This window comes from Lytechinus variegatus, chromosome 18 (assembly GCF_018143015.1).
Source record: "Lytechinus variegatus isolate NC3 chromosome 18, Lvar_3.0, whole genome shotgun sequence".
Taxonomy (NCBI): domain Eukaryota; kingdom Metazoa; phylum Echinodermata; class Echinoidea; order Temnopleuroida; family Toxopneustidae; genus Lytechinus; species Lytechinus variegatus.
In genome coordinates this window covers 3384801-3404725 of record NC_054757.1, presented here as the reverse complement: position 1 = coordinate 3404725, position 19925 = coordinate 3384801, and the positions used below count along the sequence as shown (strand labels likewise).

General features: G+C 36.9%; 1 protein-coding gene across 1 annotated transcript; it reads right to left on the bottom strand.

Moving 5' to 3' along the window:
• Positions 1–812: 812 nt before the first annotated feature.
• LOC121431899 (glutathione S-transferase 1-like) lies at positions 813–13064 on the bottom strand. The gene is made up of 5 exons (XM_041629679.1): positions 12725–13064; positions 7713–7811; positions 5014–5129; positions 2357–2461; positions 813–1966 (listed from the first exon to the last, which is right to left on the bottom strand). The coding sequence occupies exons 1-5, from the start codon at positions 12870–12872 to the stop codon at positions 1793–1795; spliced, it is 642 nt and encodes a 213-aa protein (XP_041485613.1). The 5' UTR covers positions 12873–13064; the 3' UTR covers positions 813–1792.
• Positions 13065–19925: the final 6861 nt, after the last annotated feature.

Below are 19925 nucleotides of genomic sequence, written 5' to 3'. Positions count from 1 at the left end.
CTACTACCACCATCATCATTATCTTCATCATCATCATCGTTACCACCAACACCATTATCTTCATCATCATCATCGTCGCTGCCACAACCACCACCATTATCTTCATCATCACCATCGCTACTACCACCATCATCATTATCTTCATCATCAACGCTACCACCAACACCATTATCTTCATCATCATCATCGCTACCACCGCCACCACCATTATCTTCATCATCACCATCGCTACCACCACCATCCTAATCATCGCTACTACCACCATCATCATTATCTTCATTATCATCAACGCTACAACCAACACCATTATCTTCATCATCATCATCACCGCTACCATCACCAACATCCTAATCATCACCGCTGCCATCACCACCATTATCACCGCTACCACCACCATCATTATTATCATCATCATCACTGCTAGCAACACCACCATCATAACCATCATCATCGCCATACACCATCGTCAACAATACAACTACCAGTATCATCATCATCTCGGGTTTTCCTGCCTATATGTTTTGTAGGTTTAGTTAAAATGTGCCATTCATAATAAATTATTGGGATTACCCTGACAATCATAAAATAAAACAAATAGACGGTGAAACTTCATTACATCAAATTCTACAACAAACTCTGCATACATTTATTGCTTCAATCCACAAAAATATATCAGATACAATGGTAGGAATGACTAAATTGGTACAACCATTGAGAAAATGAGAGAAGGAGAGAGAGATGGGAGTGAAGAAGGAGAGAGAGGGGGCGGGGTGAAGAGGGAGGGAGAGAGAAGGGGAGAGATAGACAGACAGACAGACAGACAGACAGACGGGGAAGAGGAAGTCAACTATTGGGATCCCAATCTTTTCTTTGTAAATGAATACTGGCATTAGACTTTTTAGTTAAATATCTCACTCATCATATAACAAGAATGGAATGTTCGATCGAGAACTGACATAGATGTCCACTTTGGTATAGAGCACTTCAAACGCTGATTGATTTTTTTAACCATGTTAACCTCAAAGTAGTTGTAAAAAATAGTTTACACAACCATGCTTAATTTATTGAAAATTAAATATATTAAAAATTAAACATGGTTGTTTAAGATTTTAAACTCTTGTTTAAACAACTACTGTAAGGTTCATATGGGAAACAGCGTTATATAAAAAAATCTAATAGCGCTTTTATTTACAGTACAATGGCTACTCATTATAACAACACAATATATTCACGCATCTACATACATTTTAAAAGAAGCTTGAATACAATTTTTTATCAAATATCAGGTTTAAATGAAACTTGCACATTTGTTGGTCAGAACATGCGTCAGACTAGTAGGTCCATGGTCAGAATAATGATAAGTCTCAAAAGGTGCGGAACGGTTGTGAAGGGGGGGGGAGGGGTGACCATGCAAAAAAAGATGGCCATGAACGTTTTGGGGGCTGAAGCTCCCCCCCCCTCAGACCCATGTTCCACGGCTCCTGAATCAAACACAATAATTGTTATTTTACCAAACAAACATGCAAACCCCTGTTTAACCAATGATTCTGTTTTAAACTTGTTTGCAGTCATGATGGTAAGGAAATATGTTTTTTCTTACATCGTTAATGACACGGCGTACATTTCCATTTTACTTTTGGATTAAATACTATCTATTTTCGATCCGAATCTGGAGGATGTATCACAAACAGTTTTTTTGCGACTTATTGTCATATCTAGATATTTAAATATTCCGGGCTGGTGTTAAATGAACACCAGAGTTTTTGCAGTGTACTGATTATTAAATTGTGATTTAATAAGGGGTGTATTTCCTTGTTTTAAGATATCCGGTGAGAGGAGAGTCACTCTTGATTGTTTCGTAGTACTTGACCAGGTTTGGGTAAGGGTCAAAATATGTCTTCAGACCAACACTGCTGTCCATGAAAAAATCGATGAGATTGAAGATGATCAGATCGGCTAACGTCATCTGACAAAAAAAAGATTGAAGTGATAACATGGTGGGTTTGAGAAGGATGATGAGTTCTTGGTAATTCATTTTGTAGTTAAGATTAATCTTTATATTAATGAATCATATATCTTTTTTACCTTTTTTATTAATACATTGCATTTGAACTTCGTTTCATCTATCTATCTATCTATCTCTATCTATCTATCTCTCTCTCTCTCTATCTCTCTCTCTCTATCTATCTATCTATCTGTCTGTCTGTCTGTCTATCTATCTATCTATCTATATATCTATCTATCTATCTGTCTGTCTTTCTATCTATCTATCTATCTATCTATTGTACATTTACATAGAGAAGATCGATAAATGCACATTTCTTGCACAATTTAATCAAGAGACAGACAGTCTTACCCTGTTTCCAACGAAGTATTTTCCTCCTGCTTTCTGAAGAGATTGAGAGAAGAACTCATATGAAGGCTTCAGAGTACTGTCCCTACCCTTGACAAATTCCGCTTCCTACATCATCAAGAAGAAGAAAAAAAAACCCGATCTTCATCTTAAAGGCGAATGAACTTCCTAACTCATGATGATTTTGATTTGATTTGATTTATTGTTTTCTTCTGCATCCATAACATTTGTATAATACATTTTTCATAACATAATAAACAAAATATGTTAGCATTTTTGGCATGAATCATAAATAAAGAGTACTAAAAAGATAACTCCAGACAAAAATGATTAACTATATGATATTCACAATTTGCAGGAGAAGGATTGTCCTTAAAGCAGATTGCTTGAAAAAAAAATGACAATCCCAAACTTATACTAATTGAATTAATTAATACATTTATAAAGCAGAATGGGCATATATTTTCAAATACGAAACATGAATTCATGCAATATTATAGTATGAAGATGGAGATGATAAAGCTGAGGGTGACGGTGATATGATGATGATGTTGATGATGATGAAGGCCATGGAGATGATGGTGGTCATGATGAAGATATTGGTAATGACTAAATCGAAGGAGGAATAAATTCACGATATAAAGGATACGACACATAAATTTACTTCAAGTATTCTGATAATAACATAGATTTAACGTTTGCCTTAAATGAATGAAGAGACGAACATTGTTTAACAGGCTCTGGTAGAGAGTTCCACAAATCTGGACCATGGAACTGATGAATTGATAATTGAACAGAAGTAGTTTGAGATGGATGGGCATGGAGTGCTGATAAAGGAGCATTGGATATATGGAAGTTGATGGCACGAGAGGAAACGAAAGACCAAAATATGTATGGTGTTGAAGGAAAGCAGTTAAAGGGGAATGAAATCTTTGGAACAAATAGGCTTGTGTAGAAACAGAAAAATCAAAGAATAAGAATAAAGAAAGTTTGAGAAAAATCGGACAAATAGTGAGAAAGTTATGAGCATTTAAATATTGCAATCACTAATGCTATGGAGATCCTCACATTGGCAATGCGACAAGGATGTGTGATGTCACTGATGAACAACTTTCCCTTTGGTGGACTAGAAAATACCCTCAAAATGTCTCTTTTTGCTTTTTCTTATGATGATACAAACTCTTTATCCATGATCTATTCTTAAAAAATATGTATTACATGCCCTCATGTAGACAGAACACATGATTTATGGATAGATGTGATAAAAGAGGCAATTCTAGTGAAATATATACTAAAGTAATGGGGAGAGTTGTTCACAAGTGACATCACACATCTTTGTCGCATTGCCAATTTGCTATCTCCATAGCATTAGTGATCGCAATATTCAAATGCTCATAACTTTCTCATTATTTGTCCAATTTTTCTCAAACTTTCGTTGATCTGTTTCTTTAATTTTTCTGTTTTCACACAAGCTATCTTGTTCCAATGGTTTCATTCTCCTTTAAGATGTCAGTGCCTGAACGAGAAGGATGCTCAAGACGGTATAAGAAGTGGAAGGAGGGAGTGTCACCATCATGGTGTGAGAATCTTTCGTAAGAGGGAAATGATGATTGAAATTAATAACGATGAATGATGAAAATGCGAAACAATGCCAAATGTAATTTGTGAAAATCTGACCAATCTGATCAAACAAACAAGGAGTTATCCTCATTTGAAGAAATAAAATTTTGAAACATGGGAGCAGGTGAGGGGTAAAATCGCAAACGATCCGCTTTTTTTTCATTTCCATCATCTTGTAGGGGGGGGGGGGGAATTATTAAAGGGAATGTCCAGGCTGGAGATATTTCTAGTCTATAAATAGAGTAAAATTCACAAAGCAAAATGCTGAAAGTTTGATCACAATCGTATAACAAATACGAAGTTATTGAATTTTAAATATTTGCATTATTCCGGTGAGACAGTTCTAGGCATGTCTTTATGAATATTCATTAGGTGGGCTGATGATGTCATATCCACACTTGTTCTTTTGTATTTTATTATATGAAATAAGGTTTATTCAATTTTTTTTTACCAAGAACTAAAACAAATGGATTGACAACTGATTAAGTGTATTAGTTATTTATTACCGCAACCTATTTCACCATAATGGATACACATCATTTACACATGTATGGAACAATGAAACTTTTATAATTTCATGTAATAACATAAGAAAAAGGAAATAGGGATGTGGCATCATCAGTCCATCTAATGAATATTGATGACGATGTGCATAAATTTGATGAAATTTTCAGCATTTTGCTCTGTGAATTTTACTATATTTATTTACATATAAATATTCAACCCGAACCATCCCTTTAAATGCAGTCTTTTCGTATTTGTGTGCATGGCTTCAAATTTTATCTCGTTTTACGAACTGGTCAAGGCACAACAGAGACAATCTGCTCAGGAAGCCCCCCCCCCATAGGAAATCGGACATAATACAAATGAAATCCCCCAATATTATTGAAAATATCAATGAAAATATTTCTTTGTAGTTTTAATAAATCACCATATAGGAATTTCTTATGATAGGTGGGGAGGAAAAGGTTTCCGTTGTCCCTACATTTCCCTAAAGTTCTGTAATTATTATATGTATTTTCCCCATAGTACATGCTTACTCTTTTGGCAGCATCTGGTGTCTCGAAAGCTGGTGTGATTGCGATCTCGATGTCCGCTATGATCCCAAGGATGACGTCTATCTGTGCACGCTCATCATCGTTCTTCCCATAGTAATCTACAAAACATCGATGATATAATAAACAGGCTTACGCCCCCCCCCCACACACACACACTGCAAAAACTCCGGTGTTGATTTAACACTAGCCCGGAATCTATAAATGTCCACACCAGATTTAGTGTTAAATAACACCAGTTTCGTTTTGATCTTACACCAGAAATGTGTTTATACAACACCAATTTGTATTAAAACAGCTTCGGTTTGATTCCAAACTGGTGTTGTTTCAATACTACTCTAGTTGGAAAAATTGAATAAATGAATGAATACTTCTCTGGTGTGGACTGACAGTGTTAAACCAACACCGGAGTTTTTGCAGTGCACGGTATAAGCCACAGAGGGAAAGTTCACCCTGCATAAAAGCTTCTAAAAATACAAGAAAAAAATTATGAAACATTGATGAAGGTTTTTGTAAAATCCATCATTGAGAAAGTCATACGAATTCAGAGTTTTGGATTTGTGACGTCATAAACGAGCAGCTGCTCAATAATTATGTGATGTCACATAACATGCATAAATTTCAATTTTTAAAATATCCCTAATGACTCAAATTTGTTTTCTTACAGCGGGTGTCAAATAATTTGTCTGTTGATATACTGACGGTACAATATCAACTATTTTCTCTTTTTTTGACAAAATGACATTTCATTGATTATTTGGAATACACGAAAGATGGGATGCTGCTCGCATATGACATCACAAACAAAAAAATAAAATTCTAATAACCTTTTGAATCTTTGATGGATTTTTTTTCTCAAACCTTCATCTCTGTGTTTATCATATTTTATGGTATTTAACAATAAACCTTTGTCAGGGTGAGCTTCCCCTTTATTGACCCCTTGACGCCGCCACAATACATAAGCCTGCATCCCGGGGGGGGGGGGGGGGCCACTTACATTGACGAGTGGATACCATGCGCGACCAAAAAAACACGTAAAAGGATGTCTTTTTCACGATAGGGCACGTTACGTACGTAACGTGATAAGGGTGTCAAAAACACAAAAATAATGAAAAAAGGGTATCTATTTCGCTAGGACAATTACGTGTTTAGGGTCGAATTTGCGGGGATGATAAAACAAAATTAAAATGTTTTATAAAGGATGTCCATTTTTCCCCAACACTTCGTGTTTAGAGTCCGATTTGCGAGAGGTGTAGAAGGTGGGGTCGTACTAAACCAAACAAGGTAAAGCCGACGACCGAAGGACCCGTAACAATAAAACATTCCTGTACTTGTTTAGGGGTTCATTTCAGGGAATATTTTCCAAGATTATCGTTTTGTTTCCAATACTTGTTAAGGGTAGGGTTTGACAACCCAATACTTGTTAAGGGGTGCATTTTCAGAATATGGAAATTACGTGTTTAGGGTGCTTTTCGAGACCCCATGGTCGCGCATGGTATCCACTCGTGAATGGAAGTGGCCCCCCCGGGGCCTGCATGTGTAGGCTTACGTACGCGGTGGCATAATGGGCTGGTGTTTCTGACTGGTATTTCAGTCAGAAGGGCGTGGGTTCGAATCCTAGCCAATGTTAGCACGGCGTGATTTCCATCAGCAAGATATTTATCCACTTTGCCCTTTTGTCAACCCAATTAAGATGTGAATTATGTGTACCTGACGTAACTTCATTGTCTTGAAGGCACTGAGCTCTTACCTGTTGTGTGAAACAGGAGCGGCGATCCTGGGGGGCACAGTGCCCCCACACTTTTCCAAGCACTGCGAACAGTGCCCTTTTTTACGCAAGAAAAATTCCCCCTCATGAACTTTTAATTATTCTCTTTTCACCTGAGGAAGACCCGTTTTAGGAGTTACCAAGTGCTCTTTTTGTATCAGTGCCAATCTTTGACCCCCCCAAAAAAAATGCCCTTCACGAACGTGTTCTGTGCCCCTTTCACCTGATAAGGACCGTTTTTTTGTCATAAGCAAGTGCCCCTTTGCTTTCTAATAGGTGCCCTTTCTCGTATCAGTGCCCCTTCTTACATATTTTACCCAAGAGAAGTGCCCCTCATGAACGCGTTTTGTGCCCGTTTCGACTGAGAAGGACCCGTTTTATGTGTTAACGAGTGCCCCTTTCAAACAAGAAAACAATATTCTAATTTTTGTTTGCTACTACTTATGAAGGAAAAAAAAACTTGTAAGAATAATCCTACGTGCCTTAAGTTTCATGAGTCATGTGAGTAGGGTAGATAAGCAATGGCATACAGAGGTACTTTAGGTAAGTCAGACTTACCTAAAGTGGTGTAATGAGCCAACAATTTTGAGGGGCTAGATATGTTGTATCACATGTAATCTATAAGAAGCTGCGAGCGAGCGAAGCAAGAGAGCAAAATTTTGACATTTTAAAACGAAAATCCAATCTCTTTATTTTTCTTTCATTTAAGATAGTGCCCTTTTCGAAATAAAAGGCGCATTTTTCCCTGTGCCCCCCACTTTCAACTTCGCTCCGCCGCCCCTGGTGCGAAATTTTTCTCATAATGTTTTGAATTAAGAATTAGACAAGCTGCAACTTAGAAAGATAATGTGGAAAGTTTAAGCAAAGAATATACAGTGAGTTCACTGCTAAACATGCCATTCACTGTCCGACTTACCACCTGGAAAGCGACGAGCTAGAAAGCGGTAAATAGCCCTGCTTTGAGTCAGGAGCTGACCGTCTACATCCAACACGGGTACCTGACCAAGGGGGAACCCTATAGATATTAACAGATAAAAGATTTATTTATTTATTTATTTCACATCTTAATACAGGGTAACCAATTCAGCTATACACGATAAAAAACATTAACAAAGATAAAAAGCTGGTTTGCAATCGGGCCCTGTTAATCAAATACATACAAATTATAAAGTACATAATGATATGCAAAATATACAAGAAATAAATCTTTAAAAATCCCAACCCTCTGTGCCGTCATCAGATTCATCAGAAACACACAAACACACAGAAGCACCCACCCACCCTCACACACCCACACACACACCCATCACACTCTGCAGACTCGTTACTTGTAACATATAATAATTAATTTAACATTAAGATTACATATTGATATAAGCGAGAACAAATTTTACAAATAAGATACAAATGGCGTGGGAATATTTTTAAGAATTCAGAAGTCGTTTGAATATTATGAATGATTGAGCAGATCGAGTAATTTGAGATAAACAGTTCCATTCACTTATGCCTACCGGTATAAATATGTTTTTGTAATACTGCGTTTTGGATCATGATTTTGCATTCTTTAAAATATTATTGAACGTTACGGTCTTCAGACAGCTAGTGAGAGTACTCTATAATATTTGATTTGAACATTAAAATCAACAATGGTACACGGCTCTCAAAATGTTTATTACGTGATTTTTTAAAAACATTTATTTCGCAATAAGGAGTATCCCCAGTCTGAATTTGGACTGTTTTATTAAAGGACAAGTCCACCCCAATAAAAGTTGATTAAATAAAAGGAGAAAAATCCAATAAACATAACACTGAAAATTTCATCAAAATCGGAAATAAGAAAGTTATGACATTTTTTAAGTTTCGCTTTATATTTCACACAACTGATATATGTACAACTCAGGGATATGAATATGAGAGAGTCGATGATATCCCTCACTCGATATTTTTTATTGTTTGAATTATACAATATTTCAAATTTTACATAACAATTTGACATTAAGCTCTGGTTGACTTAACCATTAATAATGGAATTCCACATGTTCAGTGAGGAATAGGACTTTGTTTCACATGACAATGAGAAGAAAAATCGAAATTTTCCCAATTCTTATAATAAAATACAAAAGAACTAGTGAGTGGGTGCTGACGTCATCAGTTTGCTCATTTGCATACTGACCGGGATGTGCATAAGTGTTTTGTGAAATCAAGCGAAACTTGAAAATGTCATGACTTTTTTTATTTCACATCCGATTTTGATGATTTTTTTTCCTTTATAGTAATGCTTGTTTTTTTCCCTTTTGATCAAATCAACTTTTTGTTTGGGTGGATTTGTCCTTTAATGCGATTTGTGACATTTGCTCCTGCGACATTTGCTCAGATCTTAAAGGAGAATGAAACCTTTGGACCAAGATAGCTTGTGTGAAAACAGAAAAATCAAAGAAAAAGATCAACAAAAGTTTGAGAAAAATCGGACAAGTAATGAGAAAGTTATGAGCTTTTGAATATTGTAATCACTAATGCTATAGAGATCCTCACATTGGCAATGCACAAACATGTGTGATGTCACTCTTGAACAACTCTCCCCATTACTTAAGTACATATTTCACTTAAATTGCCTCTTTTATTACATCTATCAATAGAACATGTATTCTTTCTATAGGAGGGCATGTAATACAGATTTTTAAAGAATACATCATGGATAAAGAGTTTGTATCACCATACAAAAAAGCAAAAAGACACATTTTGAGGGTATTTCATAGTCCATCAAAGGGAAAGTTGTTCATCAGTGACATCACACATCCTTGTCGCGTTGCCAATGGGAGGATGTCCATAGCATTAGAGATTGTAATATTCAAATGCTCATAACTTTCTCATTATTTGTCTGATTTTTCTCAAACTTTCTTTGTTCTTATTCTTTGCTTTTTCTGTTTCGACACAAACTAACTTGTTCCAAAGGTTTTATTCCTCTTTAATATCTCAGAGGGCATATAGGGTTTGAGTTCGGATTGTAATAGAGTTTTAGGTTCAGAATAATGCAAATAAGGATTATGGTTTATTTTAGTTTTGGAGGTTGGATTTTATGTTTCCGATATTCCTGAATTATCATGTAGTAAACAAAATTTAGAATAAAAAGTTTGAGTGTTTAAGCTAATTAAGAACATCTTTGACCTAGAAAGAAATCAAAAGTATACATGACAAATATTGGAATGATAAAAATCGAAATAGTTTCGACCATGAATTTATTTGAGTGGTTATTACTGAGGGAATTCTCCAGTGTCTCTATAAACTCCATTGTGAGATTTTAAAATTTAAATGACCAATATCTCCTGGAAAACGATATCGCGCGATCAGTTAAATGCATATTAATAAATTCTAAGTGCACTGCCAGTGGCGTACCGTGGGTCACGGCATTGGGGGGCACCAGCAAAAATTTTGAGTCACTTCGTGAGCGCGCGAAGCGCGCCCAGTTGCCAGGTATACTGACCTAACAGAGACATTTTAAGGACAGTGCCATTAAACGGATATGTATCTCACTGGTCAAATAATGCGAGCGCGAAGCGCGAGCTTAAAATTTTTGATATTCAGACCTAAATAGGGACATTATAATCAGTCTTTTGTAATCATGATACGTACCTGTCTCGCTAAATAATGCGAGCGCGAAGCGCGAGCTGAAATTTTTTAAATATTGACTCTCCAAACAGGAAGATTTTAAGGACTATATTTTAGGAATCCATTAAGAGTATACACATCTCACCATAGTCATCTAATGCGAGTGCCCATAAGCGCTTGCTTATTTTGTTAGAATTACATCTAAACATGCACATAAAGCACTTGTAATCATGATTAACATACCCATCTCACTAATCAAATCTTGCGAGCGCGAATCGCGAGCTGAAAATTTAGGAAATTCAGACCTGAAGGGGGGCATGTGGCTTATTTGTAGGAATTCACGAAGACCATACGTAGTTCACTAACCAAATGATGCGAGTGCGAAGCGCGAGCTGAAAATTGTTGATATTCAGATCAGAAAAAGGGACATTTTAAGGACTGATTCTAGGAATACATGGAGAGCAGACATATTTCACAAAGCCACTACTGCGAACGTAAGCACAGACAGGAAATGTTTTATATTAAGACCTTAAATGGGGCCATCACTTTTAAGTAGTCATGAAAAAGAAGCATACTATTGTACATAAAACAATAATAACTCGAAGTGCGAGGAAATACATTTGGCAGTTTGGTGTATATTGACTTGAAAACGGGAGGTTTTATAGTATAACAGGATTATATATCTCGGTAAACAGACAATGCGAGCACCAGGAACAATGAAGACATAGACCCTATGCAAATTATGTTTCATAAAGTTATGAAAAAAAATGTTTCTTATGTAATATAACATAACATAATTATGATATAATATAACATTATAATGAACAATAATGTCTTCTTTTCCACTACGTTTCTCTTCCTTTCTTCCTCTTTTTCTCTTTTCCCCTTTTTTTTGGTCAGCCGATTGGGGGGGGCACGTGCCCCCCATGCCCCCCGTAGTTACGCCACTGTGCACTGCTGTATGAAATAGATGATAAAAACTAATTTTTGTTATCCGGGAATTGTTCATTTATATACGGACTTGTTGACCCTGACCCCCATAGGCGGCGGAAGCGGGGGGGACAGGGGGGACGTGTCCCCCCCTAAATTTGAGGAGGGGGACGGTCCCCCCTAAATTTGTTGTTGATGACCTTTTTTTTTTTTTTTTTTTTTTGTTTTTTTGCTTGTCAATTTATTTTCCTACGTCCCCTCTTAAAATTTTGGGTTGAAAACATTTTTTTTTTCCTTGCAAAATTTTTTGGGTTGTCCCCTCCTAAAATTTGTGGCTTCCGCCGCCAATGCTGACCCCCCTCCCCCTCAACAATGCGCGGCTTAAAGCAACTTTTTTAGTCACTGAATTGAAACGAATGAAAACACAAATGTGCCATTTTTGTCATTTCATTTTTAATAGGATATTGTGAACTACTGATCGAATGAAATGAAATTGATTTGACTCAATTCACAGTTGTTAACGTTGTTGACTTCCAACAGCATGAACAGTGAGCTCGTGCACGTATTCACGAATGATCTCAATGTTTATAGAAATCTTGTTCAAATACGTTATTGTAAATAAAGTGCAATGTACTGCTCCGAATAGAATTACTCAGCATTTTTGCTTTTTCAAGTAGACCGGGGGGGGGGGCACTCGACCAAAAAAGTGGTGGGGGTGTCACACCCCGGGTGTGCCGCGGGAGACAAAAAACGGGGGCCTTGGAGCGGGCTAATTGTAAAAAGGAGGGTCCTCGGAACTACAATTGTTTGTGAAAACGGGGTCCTTGGAACGGGTCGCCTGCATGTGAGTGCGTATATGCATCCCTATGGAACGGGCATACGTGCATGTAGCTAGCCTGGCAGCACGGGCGCCGGGTGCGCTAGCACATCGGCAATGGTCGGACATCGCTCAGCGGCCGCTTTTCACCAAAATTGCGGCTCATTGTAGCAGATCAATGCGACCGTAACGGAAAATATGCGAAGCTTTGGAGCGGATTTCTTTCTTCCCTTTTCATGATAAGAAGAAAATGCTATGCCTTGGAGCGGCTTTCTCTGTTCTTTTTCTCAATAAGACAAAAATGCTATGCCTTGGAACGGAAATTTGAGTGTGAAAATGGGGGTCCCCTCCGCGGCACATACCCACTATGCATTATGTACTGAGTGCCCCCCCGGGCAAGTAGATAACGTGCACAGCATTGGAAGGGGTGTAAAGAAATGTAGAATATTAATTATAACTGCACTTCTTGTTTGCTATTAGGTATAACAATTGCACGCCACTCGACTCAGATCACGCAATTAATTATTCTTTGAAGGATATATATCATAGAAAAATAAGAAAATATGACGTCATACTTTTCCTGTCTCCTTTGATTTTAGGCCACTCCTGTCCCTCGTAATCATACCGAATATCTTCATACTTCTGTCCAGCCAGAGCAAAGAGCATCCGGGCAGGTTCCCCTCTAGCACGAGCATTGAAATACGTCAGTTTGTAGGTAGACATCTTTTAATTTGATTATAGAAATCAGGGGAAGAGGATAGCAGAGAGCGTCAGATGATAACGAGACGAGACTGTGTGTTATCGAGGTACTGGTAGATGATATATACTCCCAAAGACGACTGCACTGAACATTGAAAATATCGCGCACAAAATATTGTACTTGAGGACTTGGGACTTGACCTCTCGCCGAATTGTTCGAACGTGAAATGCAAACGTCGAATACTATTGACATTACCCTATATCGATGTTTACTTCTTCTTATCCTATTCGGACGTGGGACAATACAGTTATGATAGACATGCAGGTCCCTGGGAAAGATTTTTCAACAGGGGTGCTGGAAGCAAAATTTATTTAACAAGCAATAAAAAAAACATAGGTTTCACTATAAAATGAAAATGATTTGGGTTAAATTTATACTTTTTTTGGAGCCTCCTTGATTTCCAGGGGGTGCTGTCAATGGTTAAAGGTCAAATCCACCCAGAAAGATGTTGATTTGAATAGAGAAAAATCAAACAAGCATAACACTGAAAATTTCATCGAAATCGGATGTGAAATAAGAAAGTTATGATAATTTAAAGATTCGCCTATTTTTCACAACAGTGATATGCACAACTCAGTGGCATGAGACAGTCGATGATTTCCCTCACTCACTATTTATTTTTTTTTTATAGTTTGAATTATACAATATTTCATGTTTTTTTTACAAATTTGACAATGCGGAACAACTTCACTGGACCATATATAGTATTAAACAATATTAATTCAACATGTTCAGAGAGGAATTAATTGTTGTTTCACTTGACAATGAGGAGAAAATTATAATATTTCATATTTCAGATAATAAAATACAAAAGAAATAGTGTGTGAATGACGCCATCAGTCTCCATATTTGCATACCGACCAGAATGTGTATTTATTTTGTCTCTATATAAGTTTATTGTAATTATTTCGACCACATTACTTTGTTCTGTTGAAAATGAAATAAAAGAAATTGAATTGAACTGTTTTGTTAAAATAAGCGAAACCGTAAAATGTGATAACTTTCTTATTTTGTATTCGATTTTTTATGGAAATTTTCAGTGTTATGCTTGTTGGAATTTTCTCTTTTAAATAAACTTTTAGTTGGGGTGGACTTGTCCTTTAAACACACCTTAAGCTCGCCGAACCCGATATGGGAATAAAACGTAGTAGAATTTTTTGTTATTTTTGAGACATGGAACATCTCACTGTGTAATGTTCAAAATCATCGTTCGAATACGTATGTTCAATTTTGTGACTAGAATTATGCATGAATGTCAACAAATCTAAATATATCTTTATTGGTACAAAGTCAGCACTACGTAAATTACTAATATCGGTATTAATATTAATGGTATTATGCTTGAAATATCTTGGGGTACAAATTGATGAAAACCTTAATTGGAAATCTCAAATCAATCAAGTCAGGATTAAGGCAAATGGAAATTTTCAATTGCTGAAACGTGTAAGAACGTTTATAGACTATGATACTGCCCTTTTGGTTTATAAGACAATTATTCAACCACATTTCGATTACTGTTCAATAATTTGGATGAATGGAAATTCCACTGATTTGCAAAGACTTCAAATATTGCAAAATAGAGCTCTTCGTGTTGTACTTGGAGTGGATGCTCGGTATAATAAAGAAGCATTGTACAATAGGCCTACAGTTGGTGTTGACCGGCTAGAAGAAAGGTGGAGAAAATCTGCTATTATTATAATTTTCATAGCAATAAATCAGTTATTACCTGACTCTTTACATTTTCGTATAACACTAAGGGATACTATGTATCGATTAAGAAATAGAGAAAGATTTATCCAGTTGCCAAAACCTCGTACAAATTTTTTGAAACGGAGCCCATTGTATTGTGCCTCAAATTACTTCAACTCATTGCCTCAAGAAAAAAGAGCAATCGCCAATTTAAATGCCTTTTCTCAAATGCTTTAGTTGTTTTGTCAAATGATTCATCTTTCTATTTTCTTTTCCTTTATTTTTGTGTTCCCCCTCCCACAATTTGTGTTGTTTGTTTTCTACAATTAATATGTTTAATGTTTTTAAACTTGTATTTTATTCTAATTCACGGCCTTGCTGAAAAGCAGTCTTTTTTTGATGAATTGCAGGCTTTTATGTTTTATCCGTGAATAAATAAATCAAACTCAAATGAAAGCATATCTTTCATTCACATTTTCACAAATCGAGCTAAATGAAATCGGTTCCAAAATTAGATTTTGGACCAGTCGTGAGGTGTGAGGTCAGTGATACCGCAGCACCCCAGTTTCACAGGGCCATATAGGGGATATAGATACAACAAAATGAAGAGATGCTAGAGATCACGTGTGGGGTCAGGGATTCAACCCCTACCTCCTTGGACCTTGGGTTCCCTTTATACTAAATAAGGGAGGAAGGAGAGGGGTTACGGGTTAACTCCAACACCCTTTCCCTGTTGACGAGGTTGGTGCAACTGAGGAGAACTGAGCCGTGGCGGATCTGGGGGGTGGGCGCACGTACGTATTCTGTAAAAATATTGGGTAGATTTTAAGCAGCATGAGGGTAGTTATATGTCCAACCAATTTTGGGCAGTATTTTAACCAATGCGGGAAGCATATTGTCCAGTAAAGTTAAAAATAAGCAGCAATTGCTTTAGAATAGGCAAAATTTTCATCACATGCACTGGATAAATAAAAATGCCCAAAAGAAATGCCTAGTGTTGGTTGAATACATAATTACCCTCACGGAGCATTTTTACTGAATATTTTTTAGAGTGTATCAGCTCATTATCATTGGGCCAAGTCAACAGGTAAAATCCCCCCTTATAGCAAAAGAGCTAGATCCGCTACCGCCTTAGAGGACTTAATTATCGTATCTTACGAATCTGTATAGGTTCCTCTTCATCACCTTTCAATTCATGATACTCAATCTATTCCATTTCCCTTTTCATCAACCTGTTTAGTATAGACTATACTCATGGTTACGAGTGAGCCCTTTCTACATGTTGTAATACCTGGGAAGTTGTGTATCTCCGACAGTTGCAGTCAGAGATACTACTCAGCCAGTAAAAACTAACGGTTTGACAGTGCTGACAACTTCCACAACGCGCCCCATGCACGGTATCTACCACCATCTACCACCGAGCAAACACATCTTGGCTCCGTAACACAAAGGTTTGCGATGAATTGCAAAAATGAAAGAACACTTCTGATTGGTTCCTAGTCAGTATTTTGAAACACATGCGCGTGTAACATTGATCTTGATTGGTCAATTCATTTAGCGATTGATCGCTAATCTTTGTGTGACGGAGCCCAGAGCTCACCATCATTATCAGCAGCAGCAGAACTATCGTCATCACTATTGATGATCACCACATTCATCACCGGTACCACCATCACTATAATCATCATCATCTTCATTATCATCATCACCATCAACAACACCGCTACCACCATTATTATCTTCATCATCATCGCTACCACCACCACCATCATTATCTTCATCATCATCATCATCTTCTTCTTCATCATCATCGCTACCACCACCACCACCACCATTATCTTCATCATCATCATCATCGCTATTATCATCATCATCACCACCGCTATACCACCACAACTATCACCAGCATCATCACCATCATCTTCATCACCGAAACCACCACCACCATCATTATCATCATCTTCACTGCTACCAACACCATCATCATGGTCATCACCATCGACACCATCAACGCTGCCACAACCACCATCGTAATCATCATCATCATCACAATACTATCATCATCTTGGTTTTTCCTGCCCATATGTTTTGAAGGTATGGATTACCGTGACAATCATTTAAAGTTGAATTAAGAAGGGGGTGAGTTTCCATAAATATGGTTTCCACACATGATATAAAGTATATATCAGTTGTTCAAACAAATAGCATGTCACAAAAATCTTCTGCCTTCTCGATATTTTGCTTTGAAAGTCTATGAAATTAGCCACCTGTCAGAGCCCGAGAGACGAGTGTACAGAAAAATCACTCTGAGTGTGACGTCACCGGAGGGAATTTAGTGTAAGAGGTGCCTGGGTGTAATACAGAAATGCTATGCAGAGAGTGAAAGATGATTTTACAATTTTTTGTCAAAGCAACTCAAATCAAACAAATAGGAATCATATGTACAAATCTTTACTTTACCTGTATAAAGAACAGTATGAATAACTATCATGAACTCTTAAATCATGATGAAAGATTGAAAACAGTGAGTTATTGAATGATATTTTCACTATTTCTCATTTATTTTATCACGATGTTCCATCAAGTGAGTAGCTGGAAAGTAATTCCGGCGGCTAGCTCAGCTCTGCGCGCGCTGCATGCCTATATGCTATATACAATACACTCAAGTACACCCAGGCATTGAGTGTACTGCACTGTAGTGGGGTAGTGCTCTGGTATGTCGACCCCCAGACCATCCCCATATATATCTCTATGATCGAACCGCAGTTCATGACCATGCAGCAATCCCCTGACGTCTTTTTCTTCTTTCCTTTTGTCTTTGACTCCATTTTTATATCCTGTGGATCATTTCCACTCATGGCTCATTCCACAGAACAATCTTGAATCAACTTACTATTCTTCTCGGCCTCCCGAGTTGTTTTCTACATGTATATTTAATTACGCTAGAGGTCACCGTCAAACATACATATGCAATTCGCAAGTGAGTTCAAGACAGCATGAAAGGTATGCGGTCCGGCAGCTCGACAGCTAGCTGCGCCGGAGCGGGTGGCCGGTCGGCACAAAGCAATTCCGCAACCAACTGTGTTTTTTGCAAGAGCCGCGTCACACGCGGATAAATATATCATGATAACACGTCTGCTACGTTATCGACTGGTGAGAAGATCTTGGTCAAATTTCATATTATTCGTCTTGAAATTATTCCTTTAGGGTCTATGGTATCATTATGAGGGAATTTACATATTTGGAATAATAGTATGGCCATAAATATAATTTTAATCATTTCCTTTTTGCAAGTTCTCCGGCTCGAAATACAACTTCAACTGCAGTTTATTCAATTGTTTCGCCACGGACACAGTCCGGAACGAAAACAAGGCATTAAAATCGTCTAAAATTGCTACAAAGAAGAACAGTTTTAACAATGTAGGGTCATATTATTGACAATATGTCTTATGATAATTATTACTTCCTTTCAACATCGTTCACATAAAATCAATAGCGATAAAATGAAGTTTTGACACAAAAGTAAATATGAAGGCGTACGTGCATAGTACACAAAACAGCACTGCCAATTGTTTACTACGATACCCCCGGTGACGTCACAGTCAAAGAACACCCGTCTCGGTAGGCATTGCAGGAGCGAACTCCGAGTCGAGGAAAATGAGTAGGGATAAATCGTTCAAATTCACTATTTTGAAAAAAGAAAATGGGGGGTCGAATCACCTCTTAGTGTTTGGTGGGTTGTAAGGTTGCTATTAATGTAAATATCTCAATATTTTGAATCGTCTTCTTAATTCAACTTTAACAAAAATAGACGGTGAAACTTCATCAAATTCTACAAACTCTAAAACATTTATTGCTTCAATCCACAAAAATATATCAGATACAATGGTAGGAATGCCTAAATTGGTACAACCATTGAGAAAATGAGAGAAGGAGAGAGAGATGGGAATGAAGAAGGAGAGAGAGGGGGCGGGGTGAAGAGGGAGGGAGAGAGAAGGGGAGAGATAGACAGACAGACGGGGAAGAGGAAGTCAACTATTGGGATCCCAATCTTTTCTTTGTAAATGAATACTGGCATTAGACTTTTTAGTTAAATATCTCACTCATCAAATAACAAGAATGGAATGTTCGATCGAGAACTGACATAGATGTCCACTTTGGTATAGAGCACTTCAAACGCTGATTGATTTTTTTAACCATGTTCACCTCAAAGTAGTTGTAAAAAATAGTTTACACAACCATGCTTAATTTATTGAAAATTAAATATCTTAAAAATTAAACATGGTTGTTTAAGATTTTAAACTCTTGTTTAAACAACTACTGTAAGGTTTATATGGGAAACAGCGTTATACATGTATAACCCCTCAAAAAAATCTAATAGCGCTTTTATTTACAGTACAATGGCTACTCATAATAACAACACAAGATATTCATGCATCTACTACATACATTTTAAAAGAAGGTTGAATACAATTTTTGTCAAATATCCGGTTAAAATGAAACCGCATATTTGTTGGTCAGAATGATGATAAGTCTCAAAAGCTGCAGAAAGGTTTTGAAAGGGGGGGGGGTGACCATGCAAAAAAAGGATGGCCATGAACGTTTTGGGGGCTGAAGCCCCCCCCCCCTCAGTCCCATGTTCCACGGCTCCTGAATCAAACACAATAATTGCTATTTTACCAAACAAACATGCAAACCCCTGTTTAACCAATGATTCTGTTTTAAACTTGTTTGTAGTCATGATGGTAAGGAAATATGTTTTTTCTTACATCGTTAATGACACGACATACATTTCCATTTTACTTTTTGATTAAATACTATCTATTTTCGATCCGAATCTGGAGGTTGTATCACAAACAGTTTCGTGCGACTTATTGTCATATCTAAATATTTGAATATTTTTGGTATTTGGTAGCTTATTTTAAGCTCGTTGTCCGTCCGTCTCTAGTTGTAAAGGTTTTGCCAATTACTATTTAAACTAAGTTCTGCTTTTCTTGGCAAGTTAATTTATCTTCAGTTAATTTATCTTCAGTATTTTTTAATGAATTGTCATTTAACTGAATGTATAATTTTGAACATGTTGGCCTACTTATACTGTTACTTCAATTATATTACTTTGTTTAACGGAATTAAATAAATCTACATCTAAATCTTTATGACACACCCTCATACACTTCAAAAGCTCCGGTGTTGATTTAACACCAGCCAGGAATCTATATATGTCCACATCAGAGAAGCATTGAAACAACACCAGTTTGGAATCAAACCGATTCTGTTTTAATACTAATTGGTGTTGTATAAACACCTATCTGGTGTTAGACCAAAAA